General features: G+C 42.6%; 2 protein-coding genes across 7 annotated transcripts in view; both read right to left on the bottom strand.

Moving 5' to 3' along the window:
- LOC111967591 (transmembrane anterior posterior transformation protein 1 homolog) overlaps positions 1-2,240 on the bottom strand; it is a 34,508-nt gene extending 32,268 nt beyond the window's left edge. The window contains exon 1 of the mRNA XM_023992731.3: positions 1,993-2,240. Within this exon, the coding sequence (XP_023848499.1) occupies positions 1,993-2,185 (193 nt within the window). The 5' untranslated portion in view covers positions 2,186-2,240. The remainder of the gene's footprint in view (positions 1-1,992) is intronic.
- Positions 2,241-4,304: 2,064 nt separating this feature from the next.
- The window catches only part of LOC111967590 (LIM domain-binding protein 2), an 89,220-nt gene continuing 69,449 nt past the window's right edge, over positions 4,305-24,075 (bottom strand). The window contains exons 5-9 of one of the 6 annotated variants that reach the window (XM_023992727.1): positions 23,775-23,858; positions 21,248-21,371; positions 17,120-17,173; positions 16,194-16,330; positions 4,305-6,817 (exon numbers count right to left, since the gene is read on the bottom strand). In XM_023992727.1, coding sequence (XP_023848495.1) covers positions 6,587-6,817; positions 16,194-16,330; positions 17,120-17,173; positions 21,248-21,371; positions 23,775-23,858 — 630 coding nt within the window. In that variant the 3' untranslated portion in view covers positions 4,305-6,586. Of the gene's footprint in view, positions 6,818-16,193; positions 16,344-17,119; positions 17,174-21,247; positions 21,372-23,774; positions 23,859-24,075 lie in introns of all 6 variants that reach the window. The other 5 variants (XM_023992728.1, XM_070444820.1, XM_070444821.1 and 2 more) reach the window with 5 other exon arrangements.

Here is a 24,075-nt window from a genome sequence, read left to right as displayed (position 1 = left end):
TGGAGTCCTCTTCCACTCCTCCATGACGACATCACGGAGCTGGTGGATGTTAGAGACCTTGCACTCCTCCACCTTCCGTTTGAGGATGCCCCACAGATGCTCAATAGGGTTTAGGTCTGGAGACATGCTTGGCCAGMCCATCACCTTTACCCTCAGCTTCTTTAGCAAGGCAGTAGTCGTCTTGGAGGTGTGTTTAGGGTCGTTATCATGTTGGAATACTGCCCTGCGGCKCAGTCTCCGAAGGGAGGGGATCATGCTCTGCTTCAGTATGTCACAGGACATGTTGGCATTCATGGTTCCCTCAATGAACTGTAGCTCCCCAGTGCCGGCAGTTCTCATGCAGCCCCAGACCATGACGCTCCCACCACCATTCTTGACTGTAGGCAAGACACACTTGTCTTTGTACTCCTCACCTGGTTGCCGCCACACACGCTTGACACCATCTGAACCAAATAAGTTTATCTTGGTCTCATCAGACCACAGGACATGGTTCCAGTAATCCATGTCCTTAGTCTGCTTGTCTTCAGCAAACTGTTTGCGGGCTTTCTTGTGCATCATCTTTAGAAGAGGCTTCCTTCTGGGACGACAGCTATGCAGACCAATTTGATGCAGTGTATGGCGTATGGTCTGAGCACTGACAGGCTGACCCCCCACCCCTTCAACCTCTGCAGCAATGCTGGCAGCACTCATACGTCTATTTCCCAAAGACAACCTCTGGATATGACGCTGAGAACGTGCACTCAACTTCTTTGGTCGACCATGGCGAGGCCTGTTCTGAGTGGAACATTTCCAGTTAAACCGCTGTATGGTCTTGGCCACCGTGCTGCAGCTCAGTTTCAGGGTCTTGGCAATCTTCTTATAGCCCAGGCCATCTTTATGTAGAGCAACAATTATTTTTTCAGATCCTCAGAGTTCTTTGCCATGAGGTGCCATGTTGAACTTCCAGTGACCAGTCAGTATGAGGGAGTGTGAGAGCGATGACACCAAATTTAACACACCTGCTCCCCATTCACACCTGAGACCTTGTAACACTAACAAGTGACATGACACCAGGGAGGGACAATGGCTAAATTGGGCCCAATTTGGACACTTTCACTTAGGGGTGTACTCACTTTTGTTGCCAGCGGTTTAGACATTAATGGCTGTGTGTTGAGTTATTTTGAGGGGACAGCAAATTTACACTGTTATACAAGCTGTACACTCACTACTTTACATTGTAGCAAAGTGTCATTTCTTCAGTGTTGTCACATGAAAAGATATACTCAAATATTTGACAGGTTRTCACAATTTCCAACAGAAATAACTGTCTATTTTGACTGATAGTGCGATGATGACCTGATTTCACTACTTTTTGTAACAGCTCGGCGTAATTGTTACAGTACTGTATGCATACAAACTAGGCGCTCTCCGCACATAAGCTAGAGCAGAAGGCAGCAAGCTAGACTTTTCATCTTCTTTGACACACATTGGCATGACAGGTAACGTTAGCATTAACCCCTCCACGTAGGCTAGACGTCTCCTGCCTTGGCTAGGTGCGGTTCGTGACATCACGTGTACGCGAATTAAAACGTTGAAGGAATTAGTAGACACATTTAAAATATTTGTAATGATCAGTTAGTTAGAATATATTATCACATGCTACTAATACAAAAGGTGAGAAAGACTTACTGAAAGCGAAGTATTTTTTTTATTTTTTTTACAAACAAACAACTCGCAAGACAACACGGTTAAAATTGACAGCTCGAAAATCCAATGACATGCTTTGGTTGGTTGTGCATTCAGTCGGGACAGCCCCAATGACTGTGGGCCAGCCCAAAGATAGCTAAATAATAGAAAAATTGTTGAGCCCCTATGACATGTAMTTTACAATGATTTTCATGCAATCGTCAGCTTCCAAGGCATTATTTCTAGACATATAGAGAGGTCGGTTAATCAGATAAAATGATCGTTAAAGACACCGTTTAAACCTGCGCGCGAGCCAGGGAAACCCACCTGAGTTATCACGTTCACGTTGCTCCCGTCTGACAGCATTTATATCGTAAAAGCCCAARGTTTCCGCCAGATCTGGAGTTTTACCGATTTCCCTCGACCTTGGTATATCATCCCATGGCCGTTTCTCCTTCTTCTTGTCCTTATTTTCGGTTTCTTTTTCATCTGACGGCACAGTCCCCAACAAGTCCGCCATCTTCAATTTGCAGCCGCGTTGATAGCAACGTTCATGGCCCAACCATAGAGATAGATAGAGGACTCAACTTCATACATGTGCCTTTAAAGCGTTTGTGACAGCATGGGCAGCGCCATTGAGGCTACAACCCATACTGATCCCCACCAAATCGGCGAGTTGACTACTTTGACTACTTTAAAATGGTGGAAGCCCTCAATGGCACTGCTAATGCAACAATAGCCCTTTGGCCACTAGAGGCCTCTATCATTCTCTATGGGACAAACACAACTGTCATCACATTGTCGCCAAGGAGTTGATACTTAAAATAAACATACATACACTGCTCGTCGAACATCTCATTCCAAAATCATGGGAATTTATATGGAGTTAGTCCCCCTTTGCTGCTATAATAGCCTCCACTCTTCTGGGAAGGCTTCCCACTAGATGTTGGAACATTGATGCAGGGACTTCCATTCAGCCACAAGAGCATTAGTGAGCTTGGGCACTGATGTTGGGCGAATAGGCCTGGCTCATAGTCGGCGTTCCAATTCACCCCAAAGGTGTTCAATGGAGTTAAGGTAAGTGCTCTGTGCAGGCCAGTCAAGTTCTTCCACACCGATCTCGACAAACCAATTCTCTATGGACCTCGCTTTGTGCACGGGGGCATTGTCATGCTGAAACAAGAAAGGGCCTTCCCCAAACGGTTGCCACAACGTTTGAAGCACAGAATCATCTGGAATGTATGCTATAGTGTTAAGATTTCCCTTCACCGGAACTAAGGGGCTTAGCCGGAACCATGAAAAACAGCCCCAGATCATTATTCCTCCTCCACCAAACTTTCCAGTTGGCACTATGCATTCAGGCAGGTAGCGTTCTCCTGGTAGATGGTGTGCGTGATTCATCACTCCAGAGATCACGTTTCCACTGCTCCAGAGTCCAATAGCGGCGAGCTTTACACCACTCCAGCCGACACTTGGCATTGCTCGGCCATGAAAACCCATTTCATGAAGCCCCGGACGAATGTTGCTTCTAGAGGCAGAAGTCAGTAGTGAGTGTTGCAAACGAGGACAGACGGTTTTTACGCGCTACGCACTTCAGCACTTGGTCCCGTTCTGTGAGATTGTGTGGCCTACCACTTCGCAGCTGAGCTGTTGTTGCTCCTAGACATTTTCACTTCACAATAACAGCACTTACAGTTGCCCGGGGCAAGTCTAGCAGGGCAGAAATTTGACTTCTTGGAAAGGTGGCATCCTATGACGGTGCCATGTTGAAAGTCACAGCTCTTCAGTAAGGCCATTCTAATGTTTGTCTATGGAGATTGCATGGCMGTGTGCTCGATTTTATACACTTGTCATCAACGGGTGTGGCTGAAATAGCCGAATCCACTAATTTGAAGGGTGTATTAATATTGATCAAACAAACATTATCAACACCGATTGTTGACACAACAATCCACCACAGATATGTACACAAGGTATGGGATTTGTATTTCATCTGACATCAATTAAATGTCTTTCCTTAGCCAAAAGACTTATCACATAATCATAGACTTTTGCAAAGAAATAAGGTGATAATTTCAATCAAATGTCAATTAATTTCATCCCAATATCCCATCAATGTGAATAATAATAATGTGAATGATACATAAAATATTTGGATGTAATTCTTCTAATTGGATATTCAGATGTCCTTTCAATACCGCAAGATGATGTCAAAGATCCATCCAAATATTTCACACTTGATATCCTGCTGCTGCTTCCCTGCGTTTAGTAGCCTGATGCCTGAATGATTCATTGCTGACTAAAATCCTGTTCAAAYAGAAACAATTGGATCTATACATCTTAAATGCGCAATTGGTCTATTGATGAACCTGTTGACCCCCTGACCCTAAATAACGCATCATATTGATCAAGAAACTAAGAAGTGGTGGCTGACATTAGCCAATTTGTCATATTGGGAATACATAAGCACACAGCACAGTTATGCTGTAGTAACAGCATTTCAAATTGGCTACCTATTGCTAGACAAGAGGACAGGCAGACTAGAATAAAGGTATAGGAAAACAGATTGAGAAAAAGACAAGCAAGGGCAGTTAATGCACAGTAATCCATACACAATGTCTGCAATAACCCAATCGGACCAATCTGCAAGCACAGTTTATTGGCACACATAATGGCAAAGCATATATACCAGACATCAGATATGACACAAAACATCTCTGCGATATAATGTACAAATTGTGCAGAGTTCTAATAATACCAGGTTCAGACAGCTTCAGAAATGTGTTAGCTTCCTWACAAATGCACAAATAAATACACAAAAGATCTTATAATAAAGACATCCACAGTTGTCTTCTTGTCATTTTGAAACAAAATCCAACATGAGGAGAGGAATTCAAGGAAGAATAGTCAATTAAAGAACAACTGGTAACACAAAAACAGGGGTTTTCAAACTGCAATTCTGTAGGGCCTTGAGTATGCTGTTTTTTCTGGATTTGCGTCTAATAATGAATGTATTTTTTAATCTCTACAATGAATCAATTTAGGAAATGTTCAAATGTTAACAATTTGAAACATTTCTAAAACATTATAGTTTAATATCTGATCTGTGCACTAATTCATTGACTGGATATAAACATGTCAAAATGATCAATGAGCTTCCTATAGCTGCAAAAATCTGTCGGACAGACAACAGAATCCGAAAGGCCCTATAGAAAGGTGAAACTAATGCAAATAAAAAGAGAGAGTGCGAAACAGCCGCCATGTACAAAATGGTTTCAAAATGGTGGCTAATCTTAAATGAATAAAGTTGTATGTCACACCTCTATGTACAGAGCTATAAACCTTGTAACAGTGTTCCCAAATGGATGAACCCCCCCCCCCCAAATGGCTGACCAACTCAAAAAAGTACATATATCAAACAAAAAAAGTTAAATCATGCAGGAAAAAGCTTTAAAGGCCCATTGCAGTCAAAAATGTGATGTGCCTGTGTTTTATATATATTTCCACACTATGAGGTTGGAATAATACTGTGAAATTGAGAATATTATGATGATTCCCTTTTTGTGTAAAAGCTGTTAGAAAAAAGTCTTGCTTGAGGAATTGCTTTTTGCTAAGAAGCTAATTTTGTTTCTTTTTGACATTTTAATTAAAAACAATCACAATGAGGTACTTAATTGTTACCCAGAAATGATTTGATATTGAGATGAAAACGACTGCATTAGAACTTTAATATCAGTTTGGAATAGGTCAGTCATTAAAGGGAAAGAACAAAGACAAATTCCAAAATAAGAAAAAAAACATTAATGCATTGGTGTATGTCAGCAAAGTTTACATACTGATTGGCAACGCACAAATCTGATTGCAAAGTATTTTGGGGAGAAGCAAAAGAACACCAATAGACTACAAACACGATCGAACAGGTTTGCGTGAAATAACAATCGGCGACGACTGCTGTAATTCTGMAAAGGAAATCCTGGAACACGAGTATCCCACTTGAAGCTGTCCATAGTGGTGAAACAGAGTCACTTTCCTTTTAATTGGAAATCGGTAAAAAACAAAAACAACGTAAACAAACCAACAGCCAAATGAATTTCCAATAAAGATGAAAATGCTCAAGACGACGACGTCTCGGCCGTGGTGGATGCAGTTTTGGTGGCTGAGTAAAACCTTGCCGGTTCGTTCTCATTGAGGCTGATGCTCTTAAAAGAGACATTTTGTTTTAGATGTTATGTTTTGACTTCTACTGTCAACTGTCCCAGAGGGGTCGCAACCTGCAGATCAAAGGTCAAAAGGGCAACAACCACAGAATCCCACTACAGTTAAAGCTCAAGGACTGAGAAGGTGTCCATGAAGGAGAATTCAAATGAAGACACTGGCCTTGTGTCATTCCCAGAGCAATCCCAACTTCCCTAACACTGGGAATTCCCACCATATCCAAACAAAGGAATTCTAGGAAAAGTTGAAAAAAGAAAACCCACTATTGTTTTATGTCATCATTGCAATGCATACAACCTGTATGCATTTAGATGGAAAAGTAGTCTTTATCGTATGGATATTGCTGTGCAATGTCAGTCAGTTCTCTGTCTCAGTCTCTCTTCAGGATGTTACAGTGAAGTCGGAGAAGAATTGTTCTGGTATTTGGTGGAGATGATTGACCATGATGAGTGATAGTGACACCGTTGACCAGGACGTGGAAACATTTGCCACGGGGTTCAATTCAGTACGATTTGAGGTTTTGGAGGGCGCTGCCCTAGTGGGCCAAATAGGTACAGTTTTTCAAATAGATATTGTCCCTCTGTGTTTTACTGTGAGGACAACATGGTCTCATTAGAATATGTCCAAAAGAGTGACATTTAACCATTGGAGTTAAATGTCACCCAATTGTACATATGAGAGTTGGGGCTCTTGGTATCCGTGCGTTTTACTGTGACGCCTGCGGCGCTGTGCTCTCGGCCTTGCTGTCCTGGTTGTTGGGCGGCTTGCTGCCCCACGGGCTGTTATTGCCGAGCGCGGGCGAGCCGTTGAAGTCGTCCTCGTCGTCCAATCCGTTGGTGGCATCGTACTGCGTGTTCTCCAGACGCGTGATTAGACGCTCGTCCTCGTCCCCGAACTCCCCGCCCATCAGGGTGGGCTCGCCCACCACCATTACGTCCTGGAAGGCAAATGAGAGAGGTCAAAGGTTAAAGGTCAGACATTTAAAGATACACATTGTTGCATGTGTGAGATGTATGGAATTCTGAGAGATGATATGTGATATATCGAATTGATTATATATTGATTATACTATATTGATCATAAACATTTTATGGTGTGATCTGCATGTTATACTAAGTCTAAATCTTTGTCACAAATCATGTCGATAACTACATGAAATGTACAGGTAACTGCCAAAATAAAGGAAACACCAACATAAAGTGTCTTAATAGGGCTTTGGGCCAACACGAGCCAGAACAGCTTAAATGCACCTTGGCATAGATTCTACAAGTGTCTGGAACTCTAAATCAAATCAAATTTTATTGGTCACATACACATGGTTAGCAGATCTTAATGCGAGTGTAGCGAAATACTTGTAATGACAGTACAGTAATATCTAGCAAGTAATCTAACAATTCCCCAACAACTATCTAATACACAAAATGTGAAATGTTAGAATAATAGTAGAGAGAATGATTTATTTAAGCTTTATTWCTTTCATCACACTCCCAGTGGGTCAGAAGTTTACATACACTCATTTAGTACTTGGTAGCATTGCCTTGGAATTGTTTAACTTGGGTCAAACGTTTCAGGTAGCCTTCCACAACCGTCCTACAATAAGTTGGGTGAATTTTGGCCCATTCCTCCTGACAGAGCTTGTGTAACTGAATCAAGTTTGTAGGCCTCCTTGCTCGCACAAGCTTTTTCAGTTCTGCCCACAAATTTTCTATAGGATTAAGGTCAGGGCTTTGTGATGGCCATTCCAATACCTTGACTTTGTTGTCCTTAAGTCATATTGCCACAACTTTGGATGTATGCTTGGGGTCATTGTCCATTTGGAAGACCCATTTGCGACCAAGCTTTAACTTCCTGACTGATGTTTTTAGATGTTGCTTCAATATATCCACATAATTTTCCTTCCTCATGACGCCATCTATTTTGTGAAGTGCACCAGTCCCTCCTGCAGCAAAGCACCCCCACAACATGCTGCCACCCCCGTGCTTCACGGTTGGGATGGTGTTCTTCGGCTTGCAAGCCGCCCCCTTTTTCCTCCAAACATAACGATGGTCATTATGGCCAAACAGTTCTATTTTTGTTTCATCAGACCAGAGGACATTTCTCCAAAAAGTACGATATTTGTCCCAATGTGCAGTTGCAAACCGTAGTCTGGCTTTTTTATGGCGGTTTTGGAGCAGTCGCTTCTTCCTTGCTGAGCTGCCTTTCAGGTTATGTTGATACAGGACTCGTTTTACTGTGGATAGAGATACTTTTGTACCTGTTTCCTCCAGCATCTTCTCAAGGTCCTTCGCTGTTGTTCTGGGATTGATTTGCACTTTTCGCACCAAAGTACGTTCATCTCTAGGAGACAGGATGCGTCTCCTTCCTGAGCAGTATGACGACTGCGTGGTCCCATGGTGTTTATACTTGCGTACTATTGTTTGTACAGATGAACGTGGTACCTTCAGGCATTTGGAAATTGCTCCCAAGAATGAACCAGACTTTTGGACGTCTACAATTGTTTTTCTGAGGTCTTGGCTGATTTCTTTTGATTTTCCCGTGATGTCAAGCAAAGAGGCACTTTGAAGGTAGGCCTTGAAATATATCCGCAGGTACACCTCCAATTGACTCAAATGATGTCAATTAGCCTATCAGAAGCTTCTAAAGCCATAACATAATTTTCTGGAATTTTCCAAGCTGTTTAAAGGCACAGTCAACTTAGTGTATGTAAACTTCTGAACCACTGGAACTGGAACAATCTGTCTGTAAACAATTGTTGGAAAAATGACTTGTGTCATGCACAAAGGAGTGGTTGAAAAACGAGTTTTAATGACTCCAACCTAAGTGTATGTAAACTTCCGTCTTCAACTCTACATGTGATATGAGTAATGTAAGATATGTTAACGTTATTAAAGTGGCATTATTTAAAGTGGCATTGTTTAAAGTGACTAGTGATCAATTTATTAAAGAGGCCAATTATTGGGTCTCAATGTAGGCAGCAGCCTCTCTGAGTTAGTGATTGCTGTTAAGCAGTGTGATGGCCTTGAGATAGAAGCTGTTTTTCAATCTCTCGGTCCCCTTTGATGCACCTGCACTGGCCTCGCCTTCTGGATGGTAGCGGTGTGAACAGGCAGTGGCTCGGGTGGTTGTTGTCCTTGATTATCTTTTTGGCCTTCCTGTGACATCGGGTGCTGTAGGTGTCATGGAGGGCAGGTAGTTTGCCCCCGGTGATGCGTTGTGCAGACCGCACCACCCTCTGGAGAGCCTTGCGGTTGCCATACCAGGCTGTGATGCAGCCCGACAGGATGCTCTCGATTGTCCATCTGTAAAAGTTTGTCAGGGTTTTGTTGCGCCTTCTTCACCACACTGTCTGTGTGGGTGGACCATTTCAGTTTATCTGTGATGTGTACGCCGAGGAACTTAAAACTTTCCACCTTCTCCACTGCTGTCCCTTCAATGTGGAAAGGGGGGTGCTCCCTCTGCTGTTTCCTGAAGTCCACGATCATCTCCTTTGTTTTGTTGACGTTGAGTGAGAGGTTGTTTTCCTAACACCACACTTCGAGTGCCCTCACCTCCTCCCTGTAGGCTGTCTTGCCGTTGTTGGTAATCAAGTTACTGTTGTGTCGTCTGCAAACTTGATGATTGAGTTGATGATGTGTGTGTGTGTCATGATGGTACCCTCACTGTGATGATGAGCTTGGAGGGTACTATGGTGTTGAATGCTGAGCTGTAGTCAATGAACAGCATTCTTACATAGGTATTATTTTTGTCCAGATGGGGATAGGGCAGTGTGCAGTGTGATGGCGATTGCATCATCAGTGGACCTGTTGGGGCAGTATGCAAACTGAAGTGGGTCTAGGGTGGCCGATAAGGTGGAGGTGATATGATCCTTGACTAGTCTCTCAAAGCACTTTATGATGACAGAAGTGAGTGCTCTTGGGTACAGGAACAATGGTGGCCATCTTTTACTCACGTCAGCCTCTGAGAAGGAGAGGGGGGCAGTCCTTGTTAGCGAGCCTCGACGGTGGCACTGTATTATCCTCAAAGCGGGCAAAGAGTCTGGAAGCGTGACGTGGCTGGTTTTCTTTTTGTAGTCTGTGATTTCCTGTAAACCCTGCCAGATATGTCTCGTGTCTGAGCCGTTGAATTACGACTCCACCTTGCCCCTGTACTGGCATTTTGCTTGTTTGATTGCCTTGCGGAGAGAATAACTACACTGTTTATATTCAGACATATTTCCAGACCTCTTTCAATGGTTTAATGCGGTGGTTCGCGCTTTCAGTTTTGCACGAATGCCTCCATCCATCCACGGTTTCTGGTTAATGTAGGTTTTAATAGTCACAGTGGGTACAACATCTCCAATGCGCTTCTTTATGAACTCACTCACCGTGTCAGTGTTTAGGTCGATGGAACATATTCCAAGACGGTAGAAGCAAGATGGCGTCATGGTCAGATTTGCCGAAGGGAGGGCGGGGGAGTTCTTTGTATGCATCGCGGAAGTTAGAGTAGTGGTGGTCGAGAGTATTACCCCTGCGTGTAGTGCAATCAATATGCTGATAGAATTTAGGTAGCCTTGTTCTCAAATTTGCTTTGTTAAAATCCCTAGCAACAATAAATGTAGCCTCAGGATATAGGATTTCCAGTTTACATAGAGTCCAGTGAACTTCCTTGAGGACCGACTTGGTGTCTGCTTGAAGAGGGATGTACACAGCTGTGACTATAACTGCCGAGAATTCTCTTGTTAGGTAAAATGGCCGGCATTTGATTGCAAGGAATTCTAGGTCGGGTGAGCAGAAGGACTTGAGTTCCTGTATGTTGTTATGATTACACCATGAGTCGTAATCATAAAGCATACACCCCCGCCCTTCCTCTTCCCAGAGAGGTGTTTATCTCTGTCGGCGCGATTCATGGAGAAGCCCGATGGCTGAACCGATTCCGACAACATATCCCGAGAGAGCCATGTTTCCGTGAAACAGAGAATGTTACAATCTCTGATGAGAGAAAAAAAAAGAGATTTGGAAGGCAACCCTTACTTTCGTCTACCTTGTTGTCAAGAGACTGGACATTGGCGAGTAGTATACTTGGGAGCGGTGGGCAATGTGCACGTCTACGTAGCCTGACCAGGAGGCCGCTCCATCTGTCCCTTCTGAGGCGCCGTTGTTTTGGATCAGCTACTGGGATTAGATCCATTGTCCTGGGTGGTGGTCTGAAGAGAGGATCCGCTTCGGGAAAGTCGTATTCCTGGTCGTAATGTTGGTAAGTTGATGTTGTTCTTATATCCAATATTTCTTCCCGGCTGTATGTAATAAGACTTAAGATTTTCTGGGGTAGCAATGTAAAAAATAATACATAAAAAAACAAAATACTGCATAGTTTCCTAAGAACTCGAAGCGAGGCGACCATCTCTGTCAGTGCCATTTTGCATCTTCTATTGGGGGGATGCAACATCCTTCTTTGACAAGAAATTTCATAATTTCGTGTTTTGTTGATGTCGCTGGAAAACGCTGTCTTAGGCGCCACTCCAGAATCTCCCATAAGTGTTCAATTGGGTCAAGATCTGGTGACTGAGATGGCCATGGCATATGGTTTACATCGTTTTCATGCTCATCAAACCATTCAGTGACCACTTCTTCCCTGTGGATGGGAACATTGTCATCCTATTGGGGCATAGCCATGGTAGCCAAAATAATGTCCTGCCCAGAGTTTTTATACATGACCCTAAGCATGATGGGATGTTAGTCACTTAAAGGTGCACTATGCAGAAATCGCTCAGGGATTTCCTGTTTGCTAAAATTCTAATAGATTGACAAATTTCTGTTTATGTGACAAAACAAGCAAGTATAGTGTAGAAAGAATCATTGTACCATCTAAACTGCTGTGAAACATCTTGTCCAATTTGTAAGTCGCTCTGGATAAGAGCGTCTGCTAAATGACTTAAATGTAAATGTAAATGTCCATAACCAAAATTAGTGTATTTTCAGCTGTTGAAGCTGATGTACAAAACCGAAAGTAAAAGACGCAAAAACGGGAAGCATAGAAATAGTGCACATAGAAGAGATCCACCGCTTCTTAGACATGCTTTCAATGAGAATGACAGACCTATAACTCACATTTCTATGTGAATTTGGTCTGGTTGCCCACAAAAGTTACATATTGCAGCTTTAAGGCTTTCTGTGTTCCTGCTTGTTGCTGAATAATTTGTGTCTCTATGCATGATATTCCACCCAAAGCAATTAAGGGTCAAAAGTGCCCTAAAGTGGTCAAAAGCTAAAACACTAGAGGACATTGAGGCTCATCAAGGCCCGTAGCCTTCACAAGTAGCCTACCCCTGAGCTTCTAATTCTAACCCAGAATGGAGGCGTGGGTTCAGATCTTACTTTTGACACCATATGTTGGTAAGGCGACGAGACACCATTCTATTATAGCTACAAGAACATCTTTACTAAGGCTGTGATTCAATTCATTGCGCAGCGCGCTAGACAGCTGGCCATGCAGATTTTAAAGGCATTTTCCCCGACGTTAGCGAAGATCGCATTCACGGTAAACGCTGCAGATGTCGGCTCAATTGGAAGTTATCTTTAAATGTAAAGTGCTACAACACAAATTGAACGCTGATCCGATTGAATCCCAACCTAGAATAAAACCTGTATAGAGCATTATGCTACAACCCATAAGCTGCCCATGCTATCACAGTCTTCTGTGGCAAGTGAGTCCTCTATCCATTTCTATGACAACTACTCATGAGCTTCTAACCCGTCTAATTTATAAGCTGGTGTGCTTCAACTGCTGAAGATGTGTGTGTGTGTTGCTTCACCAAAGGGGTAAAGCCCGGAGCATTACCCTTGGCTGTGTGTTTACCTTGTTTTGACACAACCCCCTGCCGCTCCTGCAATAACAGTTGGTGCATGGTGAGATTTTAAGGAGTGTGTGTATGGCTGGTGTGTATGGCGAAGCACCGTGAAACCGGTGAACCCGCATGTACAGGGTCGACCCCGCTCTGAGCACTCTGTAGAAATGAACCCCCCCCCACTTGATGAAGTGGAATATCCTCCCCTTCCCGCCCCTCGCAGACCAATCAATAGTAATCATGTAGGACATATTTAAAGGAGATGACCCCTTGTGTTGAGGTCACAGATGAAAACATAGGGAGATGTATTCTTTGGATGATTCTTTATTTGCAATGTGAAGGAATTGGGTGATGCTAACTCTCTATTTTGATATGTACAGGTCTAAAAATAAGTAACAGTATTTAGGAGATGCAATTCAGTACTTCAAGCAATATTAGATTATTGATGACCGGTAGTTATAAATATGTGATCAAATGGACTATGTTAGGACGGTGTTGGTTGTTCTATGAAGGCTGAGTTGTATATCTCATCTCCCCCTGGTCGGCTAAAGCTTCTCTCTCCTCAGCAGCCCACAACCTCCTGCTGCATCTCGGAAGGCAGCCGCACAGTTAAATGGAGCACATGCTTCACTGCCCATGTGTGTCGACGCGGCGTGGCATGGGAGCTCTCGCTCCCCTCCTCTGATGCGCACGCACACACACAAACACCGACACACACATACACACACATAACTGCACCAAAGAGGCTCCGTATGGGGTGGGGGGTAGTTTGTTTATCCGAGACGCAACACAAGCCTCTTTTCAAAAACTTCTCTCAAAACCCCCCTAGCGACCGCCACTACGCCTTAAATCGTGCTAATTAATTTAGGTGAGCTTTTTGACTAAATTACAATATCCACACAGATTTTTTTCATTTGTATAGCTAATTAAGTCATTAGCTCCAAACATGCTGATTGCCAACAAGCCTTGAATTCACCATCTGTTCCTGTGAAGTTGGCTGTCAACCTACCTCTGCTCTGCCCCCCCACCAATGACAACAGCTGGTAGTCAGACTGGGAATGGGGGGAGTGTTAATTGTGATCTAATTAATAACGTTTTATATACTCATCTCATTACTTTTCGCGTTAGCTAGCCCTGAATGGAGCAATGGGCTGTTAAGACAGCTAATAATGCTCATTGTCTGATTGTCAGTTACTTTATTAGCATCCTTTTTGAGGGATCAGACAACCCCCCTTGGCCCCCTACTCCTTCTGTGTTTGCAGGTCTGAAGGAACTGGACAGGTGTAAGCAATATGGTGGATGCTCCCCTATGCCCATTGAAGGGCTGGGCCTTCAGCATAAGCCTATCTAGTCCCTTAACTACGGGATTGGTGTCCCCCCCCCCCCCCCCCCCCCCCCCCCCCACACGGGACAGTTGAGCTAACTTAGGCTAATGCGATTAGCATGAGGTTGTAAGTTACAAGAACATTTCCCAGGACATAGACATATCTGATATGGGCAGAAAGCTTAAATTCTTGTTAATCGAACTGCACTGTCCAATTTACAGTAGCTATTACAGTGAAATAATACCATGCTATTGTTTGAGGAGAGTGCACAGTTATGAACTTGAAAATGTATTAATAAACCAATTAGGCATATTTGGGCAGTATTGATACAACATTTTGAATAGTAATGCAAGGTTCATTGAATCAGTCTAAAACTTTGCCCGGACACTGATGCCATCTAGTGGACAAAATCGAAATTACGCCTAACCTGGAATAGTACATTGTGACCTTTCTCTTGCATTTCAAAGATATGAAAAATATATATTTTACCAGATCTAATATGTTATATTCTCCTACATAATTTCACATTTCCAAAAACTTCAAAGTGTTTCCTTTCAAATGGTATCAAGAATATGCATATCATTGCTTCAGGTCCTAACAGGCAGTTAGATTTGGGTATGTCATTTTATGTTGAAACTGTATAAAAAGGGTTAGTCCTTAAGAGGTTTTTAAGATCTGCAAACACAGAATGTGTAGGTAAGGGCTCAGGATTATTTTCAGGGGTATATTCCTTGAGGTGAAATGTTCAGAGGGATGCATATAGCAATTCATCAAATAAAGCTAACACACAAATCATCTGTTCTACGCAATCCATTTCTATCTGAATGTTCCAAAAGAATCCATCAGCAAACACATAGTAGCACTCTGCATGGTTTTCAATGTCATTTCAGCCTAGCAACCAGTAGAGGTCACTGTTGAACAACACAACAACCCACTCCCCCTCACTTCCCTATGCCCCCCCCATTCACCCCGCCCTCCCTTTCCTCGCCAGGGTTCCACTTGCTTATGTCATTGGGCTCACGTAGGGCCTGTGCTCAGCCAACGAACGAACAACTTCTCAGACAAAGCTAGCTGGCGTGCAACATATGTAACCAGCATGTTTCCGCCGCTGCTCTTAAAGACGCGTGTCAACGTTAGCCATAGGAAGTGTGCGTTTCAGGATTGGGGAGTAGGGAGAGAGGGGTGTATACAGATATGTGATAATGAGAGATGGCGCAGAGCCAAACAGCAATCCACCGAGAAAACAATTGTGTGTGTGGGTGCGCATGTTTGTGTATGTGTGGTTGTCCGAGTGATTGAGTAAGAGATAGAAGGGGAGGGGCTGTGAAAGCGAGTGAGAGGGAGTTAGTTGGAGAAGGTGTGCGTCTATGTGTGTGTGAGAAAGAGCAAAAGAAGAAGAGAGAGCGAGTGAGAGGCAGATCCAGAAAGAGCAAGAGAGGGGGGGAGCTTGAGTTGGAGAGGGTGTGTGTCTATGTGAGTGTGTGTGAGAGAGAGAGAGAAAATATATACATAGAGAAAGAGAGAGAAAAAAGAGAGATGCATTGTGGATGAAAAGCATGACCTGCAAAGCACCGTGTGGAACAACCCAACCCAAAACAAAGAGAGTTCACAGTTCCCCAGTCTCCCTGCCCCCTCCCTCCTAAAAACACCCCCAGCCAGAGGGACTACAGTACTAAACGGTCAGTATGACTCCTTACAGTCCATACATACTGTACGTCTAGCAAACCCAGTGAGTGATAATGAGAGAGTATTATAGCCTGTGCAAACAACTGAAGCGCAATAGCACTTTATACCCCGGAGCGATGTGAAGCGTGAGGTGCAACACTCAGTGGTTTAAGTAGGTGTTTAACCTCAAACTGTGTCGAGTGGCCCCGTTCTATTGACATGTCGAGGAAGCAAATGCGGGATAGACTAGAGCCATGGAGCGCCGGTTGATAAAGAAATCCCCAGAGCAGAGGGTGTAAATGAAGCAACAAAGAWAATTCTCGATTCCAGATGAATACTTAAATAAACATATTATGATGGTAGATTGATAGTCCTATAAATGAATTGTTGCGTTTCAGTACATGTCTTCCTGCCTGTGCATCTATAGTAGTTGTGTATAAGGGTGGTATGTGGTGTATAGGGGTGAAAGAGAGGGCCAAACCGGTAGAGCTGATGCTTACAGGTACCTGACTGGAGAGGCTGAAGTTGCTGGCAGGGCTTCTCTTCTTACTGTTGGCATTGCCCACGCTGCTGTTGGCGCTGCTGGCAGAGTTCTTCCTTTTCCTCCTCTTCGTCGTTGGCTGTCTCGTTGGCTCAGCTTTGGCACGACCAGCAAAGGAAACAAGAGCCATGGCGGACAACATAATGCATATACCAAGGTAGGGCTAACACATAAAGAATACACGATGTATACACACACACGTGTATATAGACATGCACACACACCTATGCAAGCATCCACAGACAGACAGACAGACACACTCAAGCACACACACACAATACGCACAATACGCAACAAGTCAAAAATGATCCATGCTTTGTTAACATCAGAGGTGAAATCAAAAGGCGTTAACATCTCCCAAGACATGCACTAGTAAGAAAGAACCCCTGTTTCATTTGCATAATTGCTCAACAATAGACCGTGCTGCTTGACTTAATGTGAATGCCGTAATGACCTTGGTGTTGTACAGTTCTCGATAGCCTCTCTACATTAAAATGACTCTACTGGGATAGATAACATCACCTTTTATCCTACTGTATCTACAGTATATCTGTAGTTGTACAGGCTTCTGTAGCCATTTATATCTTTGTTTTGCTGTGAGTTGCCTTTGTGAGTAGGATTGTATGTTTGTGTGCATCATCACATGAAGTAGTGATGCACAGTGTGGTGTTTAAGCAAACAATTTCCAAGTGGTGTAGAATGAAAAATATGACATGCAGTCATCAAATTTCGTCTTCGTGTTCCGAACAGGTGTTGAGCATTCATGAGGAAAACACAAAGTACACGACAATGTATTTCATGGCATTCCGTTCAGAGAGAATAGAATGCAGCCCCCCTAGACTACTTCTATCTCTATTGAAAACTATACGAAGACAGAAAAGGTACCTTTTTTGTGATTTGTGGGGAATATTTCCGTTTTGAAGTTCTGTGGGTGTCCAGCTAAAACCGGAGCCAAAATTAGTTTTGTTTTATTGAAGTGATTAATTATTTTATGTAATTAAATGCCAGACAGAGAGAGAAAGAGAGAAATGAAAACAGAGAGAATGAAGGAGAAAAAAAGTACATTCCCTGCAACAAAGATATTGCCTAAACATTATTACTGTAGAAGACTTGCAATTATGAAAAGTAATTTTTTTATGAGCTAGACATTTAATGAATAAATTAATAAAATATGCAATTAAAAAGCATGTATATCCTTGATCATTCATCTTGTGTAAAGTATTGAAATAGGTTAAGTAGAGATCTTAACAGTACTTATATCTCCAAAATATTGTTTCTGAAAAACATAATTTATTAATACATTTATTTAGCCATTTTCACCAAGTGTTTGTAAGATAATGTTATTCCTCTGAATCTCGTTTATATATATATGTATATACAGTATATATATAATCTGTGCTCTTCAAAAAGATGTCTGAAAATGAAATACATTTTTAGAGGTTCTTATACTAATCACACCAAGGGAGATGCTTTAGTATTCAAAGGCAACCAGCAARGTACACTGAGTGGACAAAACATTAAGAACACCTGCTCTTTCCATTACATAGACTGACCAGGTGAATCCAGGTCACTTATTAAATTCACTTCAATCAGTGTAGATGAAGACAGGTTAAAGATGGATTTTTAAGCCTTGAGACAGTTGAGACATGGATTGTGTGAATGGGCAAGATAAAATATTTAAGTGCCTTTGAACGGGGTATGGTAGTAAGTGCCAGGCGCACCGATTTGCATCAAGAACTGCAACGCTACTGGGTTTTTCACGCTCAACAGTTTCCTGTGTGTATCAATAATGGTTAACCATCCAAAGGACATCCAGCCAACTCGAAACAACTGTGGGAAGCATTGGAGTCAACATGGGCCAGCATCCCTGTGGAACGCTTTGAACACCTTGTAGAGTCCATGCCTCAACGAATTTAGGCTGTTCTGAGGGCAACAGGGGGGCGGGGGGGTGTGCAAATCAATATTAGGAAGGTGTTCTTAATGTTTTGTATKCTTAGTGTATCATTTATCTGAGTAGATAACATAACTGAGGAGCATACACACATTTTTTATAAAAACTATCATGTCTGCAACTAGAACCAAATCAAATTCTCTATTACTACTACATTTGAATGTTTATGGTTGTCACGAGAAACTATCAAAATGAAGTCTATTACCAATTCCCATCCACTACTTTGACAAACCTGGGTACAGGAACATGAAATCCTTTTCTGGCATCACAACTGTTTACTTTTATGTTGAACAAAAAACGCACTAAAACTCAAATCCATTTCCACAAAAAATACTTATCAGCGCATAAATGCATCTGTGCTTCCTTCCTCGCTAAAACAGAACCATTTTCCTGGTCCGAGAAGAATTGGAGGAAAGATGAAAAACTTGACTAATGAGGAAACTACAATTACAGTAGACCGGCATTGTTCAGTTTGGTTTCGTTTAAAAACACAGCTGGACGGTCGAGCTGTAGTGGCACACGAATAATGTATGACCAGCAAAACTGATCCAAGATCTGTTTCAAATTACAAAAGCTACCATTTTAATAACCTGGCTATACAACCAATACAATGTTAAGTATAAAGTCCCTAAGTCTGGAAACCAGCAATGAGTCAAGGCAACATGTAACACATACAGTGCCTTCGGAAAGTATTCAGACCCATTGCCTTTTTCCACATTTTGTTACATTACAGCCTTATTCTAAAATGGATTTTTAAAAATCACCAGCAATCTACACACAATGCTCCATAATGACAAAGCAAAAGCAAGTTTTGCAAATGTATTCAAAATAAAAAACAGAAATAACTTATTTACATAATTATTCAGACCCTTTGCTATGACACTCTAAATTGAGCTCAGGTGCATCCTGTTTCCATTGATCATCCATGAGATGTTTATACAACTTGATTTGAGTCCACCTGTGGTAAATTCAATTGATTGGAAATTATTTGGAAAGGCACACACCTGTCTATGTAAGGTCCCACAGTTGACAGTGCATTCTAGAGCTAAAACCAAGCCATAATGTCGAAGAAATTGTCCATAGAGCGCCGAGATAGGAATGTGTCGCGGCACAGATCTGGGGAAGGGTACCAAAACATTTATGCAGCATTGAAGGTCCCCAAGAACACAGTGGCCTCCATCATTCTTAAATGGAAGGAGTTTGGAACCACCAAGACTCTTCCTAGAGCTGGCCGATTGGCCAAACTGAGCAATRGGGGGAGAAGGTCCTTGGTCAGGGAGGTGACCAAGAACCCGATGGACACTCTGACAGTGCTCTATAGTTCCTGTGTGGAGATTCCAGAAGAACAACTATCTCTGCAGCACTCCACCAATCAGGCTTTTATGGTAGAGTGGCCAGACGGAAGCCACCCCTCAGTAAAAGGCACATGACAGCCCGCTTGGAGTTTGCCAAAAGGCACCTAATGACTCGCAGACCATGAGAAACAAGATTTTCTGGTCTGATGAAACCAAGATTGAACTCTTTGGCCTGAATGCCAAGCGTCACGTCTGGAAGAAACCTGGCACCATCCCTACAGTGAAGCATGGTGGTCACAGCATCATGCTGCGGGGATGTTTTTCAGCGGCAGGGACTGGGAGACTAGTTAGGATCGAGGCATAGATGAACAGAGCAAAGTACAGAGAGATCCTTGATGAAAACCTGCTCCAGAGAGCTCAGGACCTCAGACTGGGGTGAAGGTTCACCTTCCAACAGGACAACGACCCTAAGCACACAGCCAAGACAATGCAGGAGTGGCTTTGGGACAAGTCTCTGAATGTCCTTCAGTGGCCCAGCCAGAGCCTGGACTTGAACACCATTGAACATCTCTGGAGAGACTTGAAAATAGCTGTGCAGCAACGCTCCCCATCCAACCTGACAGCGCTTGAGAGGATCTGCAGAGAAGAATGGGAGAAACTCCTCAAATACAGGTGTTCCAAGCTTGTAGCGTTATACCCAAGAAGACTTGAGGCTGTAATCACTGCCAAAGGTGCTTCCACAAAGTATTGAGTAAAGGGTCTGAATATTTATGTAAATGTGATATTAKATTTTTTTCTCAATTTAATATAAATTAGCAAAAAATTCTAAAAACCAGTTTTTGCTTTGTCGTTATGGGGTATTGTGTGTATATTGATGAAGAAAAAAAACTATTTAATACATTTTACAATAAGCTTGTAACCTAACAAAATGTGGAAAAAGTCAAGGGGTCTGAATCCTTTCCGAAGGCACTGTACACTATACAACATGCAATTGAACAAAGGTTTATCCCCTTGTGCACAATTAGACAGTGACAGTTCAACCTCTCCTTTTTCAAAGGGTCTGTTCAAGAAGATTCTACGCTCAATGACAGTGAAAACTTAAAAAAAATTCAAAAGTAAGAATTCAAACCTCTGGGGAGCTATCAGCGAGGGAGTTGGATCTTGTAGTTTGATTACACCAGCCACCCTTAATTAAAGTTCAGAAGCCTCGCACATTACACAGATCTGAGTCAAAGGGTTTCTACTGGTGTTGCTTTTTAAAGACGTCTTGTCATGCCCTGGCGAACATTGCAGTAATTTGCAGGCCTCAAATATGTCCAAAACACCTGCTCATTTCTACTCCAGCTTTAACACTGCACAGCCAATTTAAGCCAACTATTTTTCAAGAACCACCCTTCAAACATCAATCATAAAACCTTGAAATGTCTGGTTACAGTCTATTCAAATAGAAATTGTCTGTCTCTGGAATTGCTGATAAATTTCCCGATTCCTGACAGGGAGAATACATTATAAGCATACGCAATATAATAGATATTTACCTTCTCTGTTCTTCAACATGCTCTCATTAGAAATTAGACAATCCAACCATTGTCATTATGTCACCTCAGCTCTCCTATTACTTATAAGTCACTATAACAACATTGTCTGCGTCCCATAGGTCTCTGGTGAAAAGTAGTGCACTATAAAGAGAATATGGTGCCATTTGGGACACTACCATTGACAGCTGCAGACAAGTGTGTTTGGTTATTAAGGCAGTACAAACGTTACCTGGCGGGGCCACCATTCTCTGCCACTTCTGGAACAGGCATGTCTTCAGACAGTCCCTAGGGCTGAGGTTGTAGGTCTTGTGCCTAGACATGAGCTCCTGCATGGGCTCCAGGATGACACACAGCTGCAGATGGAGAACAAGAACACACACACACACACGCAAATGTTAGATTCGGAAGTATTAAAACGCACACGCATATAGAGTGCATGTTTTCCATGCTGGTGAAGATGGATCTTTAATCACTATGTGAGCTTTGCTCCAGAGGGTATCACCTATACATGCTGAATCTGAAACTCTGTGTACAATTTGAGAATCCAACAAGGAGCATCATCAAGTGACCTATGACGTCATCACAAAGAGGACATGCGGGCCAGTTTGGCAGTTTGAATAGGACAGGCTTTCGCATGTGGCAAACAACCTCCCTCAACAGTTCTCTTAACCAGCCAATTCACATACTCATAGGCCTATTAAAACAGACCTGGGCCTGTATTCAAAGTAGGAGTGCTGATATAGGATCAGTTTCGGCTTTTAGATCATAAGGAATACGATTATATGTAAGGGGGACGGACCTCATCCTAAATCAGCACTTCTACTCTGAGACGTTTAAAAAAAATACCCGACCAGCGAGTCACAGGGTCCACCAACGCCATTCACTCTATTACTACAGAGCTATTTTATAATGGCATTGGACTGTCTGCAGGCAAAGTGAACATGCATGTAGCCCACTAAACCCATGTTTGTTCTTTCTCTGATACCATCCTCTTGACACGACTATATCCCCCCTAGCTCAGGGAACAATCCRTGGATTTGAGCCTGAAAACTAGTGCTATTTTCAGGTTGAATGGTAGGAAGCCTGCTTTACGGCTCTAATACATGGAAAGGCTTAAATACACTGACCCCGCAAAAAAAAGCCGGTTTTGACCCTTGGCCAGGAAAGCGTCAGTCTCTTTGGGAAGAACTGATAAATGATGGGAAACACACGAGTGCCTTTCGAAAGACAATAAAGACTCCATTTATGTGAGGAAAGGGCGTATTTTATCTGAACAGCGACACTAAGATAGCGAGATAGAAATCGCTATGGCTCACTGTGACGTGAGGAAGACTGATGATGTTTACTCAAAAGTACAGTAGGAAATTAACCCCACGTCGACCTCCAAAAGTCGACCAATTCCTAATTCGCCTCAGAGCCAAGGATAGGATTTGTTGGTGAAAAATTACAGGGGGTGTTTTTATTTGGATAAATGAGGTAGGTTGTGCGGAAGGGTGCCATTTAAAAAAACGAACCAACCCTCAAAGGATTAGCCTAGTAGTTCTAGACTAACGGCCGATGGATAAATGTCCTATAGGTAATGGATGATATGCTGTCAATAACTGAAAAGCAAGGCGTAATTCGATATTTATCAGAAATAAAAGAGAGGTTTTAAAATTCAAAATAAAAAGGTGCGATATATATATATATATTATAAATGACGATAATATAGGTGTGTTATGATGACACAAACATCTCCAAAACTGCACTCAACATATTCCATATGATTGTCCCATATGCATTCCATAATCATTTTCACGGTAAGCTGCTATGGATCTCGAGAAGACAAAAACAACAATAACGAGGACAAAAAAAACAAGAAGTCCAACAAAATGGTAAGAATGGTTGTTCAAAAAATCAACCCCCCCCAAGCCCTCTTTCTCTGTCGCTCTCTCTCTTCCTCCCCTCTCTCTCTCTCTCTCTCTCTCCACAGTCTTCTAAATAAACAGTGGCTAGGCACTTCGCCGTCTCTCAGCCCGGCATTTCACAATTATGAGTCTCAACAGGGAGCGTTCATTAATGTTATGCTAATTTTCTCGATCCAATTAATTCGCTCCCTCTCTCTTTTCTCCCTCGTTCTTCCTCTCTTGTTCTCCCATTTGGAAATCGGAGCTGTCACTCAGTCTTGGAATGAAAGGCACAAACAAAAGAGAGCTGAAATACTGACTAATGTATTCTGGTGCAGGCTGCTGAGACTTTTACTAAGTATATGTTATAAATACAGTGAGGAATGGACCTAAAAAGTAAGCAAGGATATACATATAGGGATATATGCCAGCTATATTGTGATAGCTGGCAGTCTGTCAATGTTATTTTGTATATTCCATCTTGAAATTCTTAAAATATCCTGAAAAATAATCTTCAGGTAGGCATACCTAATTAAAATTGTGGTTGGCATGGCATGGTACCTATATCAAGGTGATTGATATATTGAGTAGTGGCGGCGTGTGAGTGTGTTTGTGCGTGGGTGCATGTTTGTGCCTGTCTTTGTGTGTGTCTTTATGCGAGCGTGAAAGGAAGAGAGAGAGAGCAACAGACCCACACAGACGCAGACAGAGGAGAGAGAGAAAAAGGGTGATTGAATTAAAGTGTGTGTGTGTGTGTGAGAAAGAGCGAGCGAGAGAGACAGAGATACAGAGAGAAGCAGATAGACAAAGAGGAGAGAGAGAGAGGGCGATTGAATTAAAGTGAGAGCGAGAGAGAGAGAGAGCTCTTACCCTGAGGTAGTTGAGGGTGAAGTTGGTGAGCCCCATGCGAGTGATGTTTTTGGAGAGCTGCTCCAAAACCTGGGGGTCTTGTGCCTACGGGTTGGGGAAGGGGGAGTGGGGGGTAATGAAATTGAGAGAGGCAACATACAGTATTCATTTATATTAACTACTAATATTAACTTGTTAGCACTCTTTCATATAGTATAAGTCTTCAGTCTGAAAATGCAGTGTATTAACAAACCAAGAGACAGCTTGGCCTGGCGCATGCTTCCATTTCGAAGCTTATGAAAAATGCATAGTCTCATCTCCA

Source organism: Salvelinus sp. IW2-2015, linkage group LG8 (genome assembly GCF_002910315.2).
Source record: "Salvelinus sp. IW2-2015 linkage group LG8, ASM291031v2, whole genome shotgun sequence".
NCBI classification, from domain to species: Eukaryota; Metazoa; Chordata; class Actinopteri; order Salmoniformes; family Salmonidae; genus Salvelinus; species Salvelinus sp. IW2-2015.
Note: the sequence above shows the minus strand (reverse complement) of the source record. Positions and strands in the feature narration are given on the sequence as shown.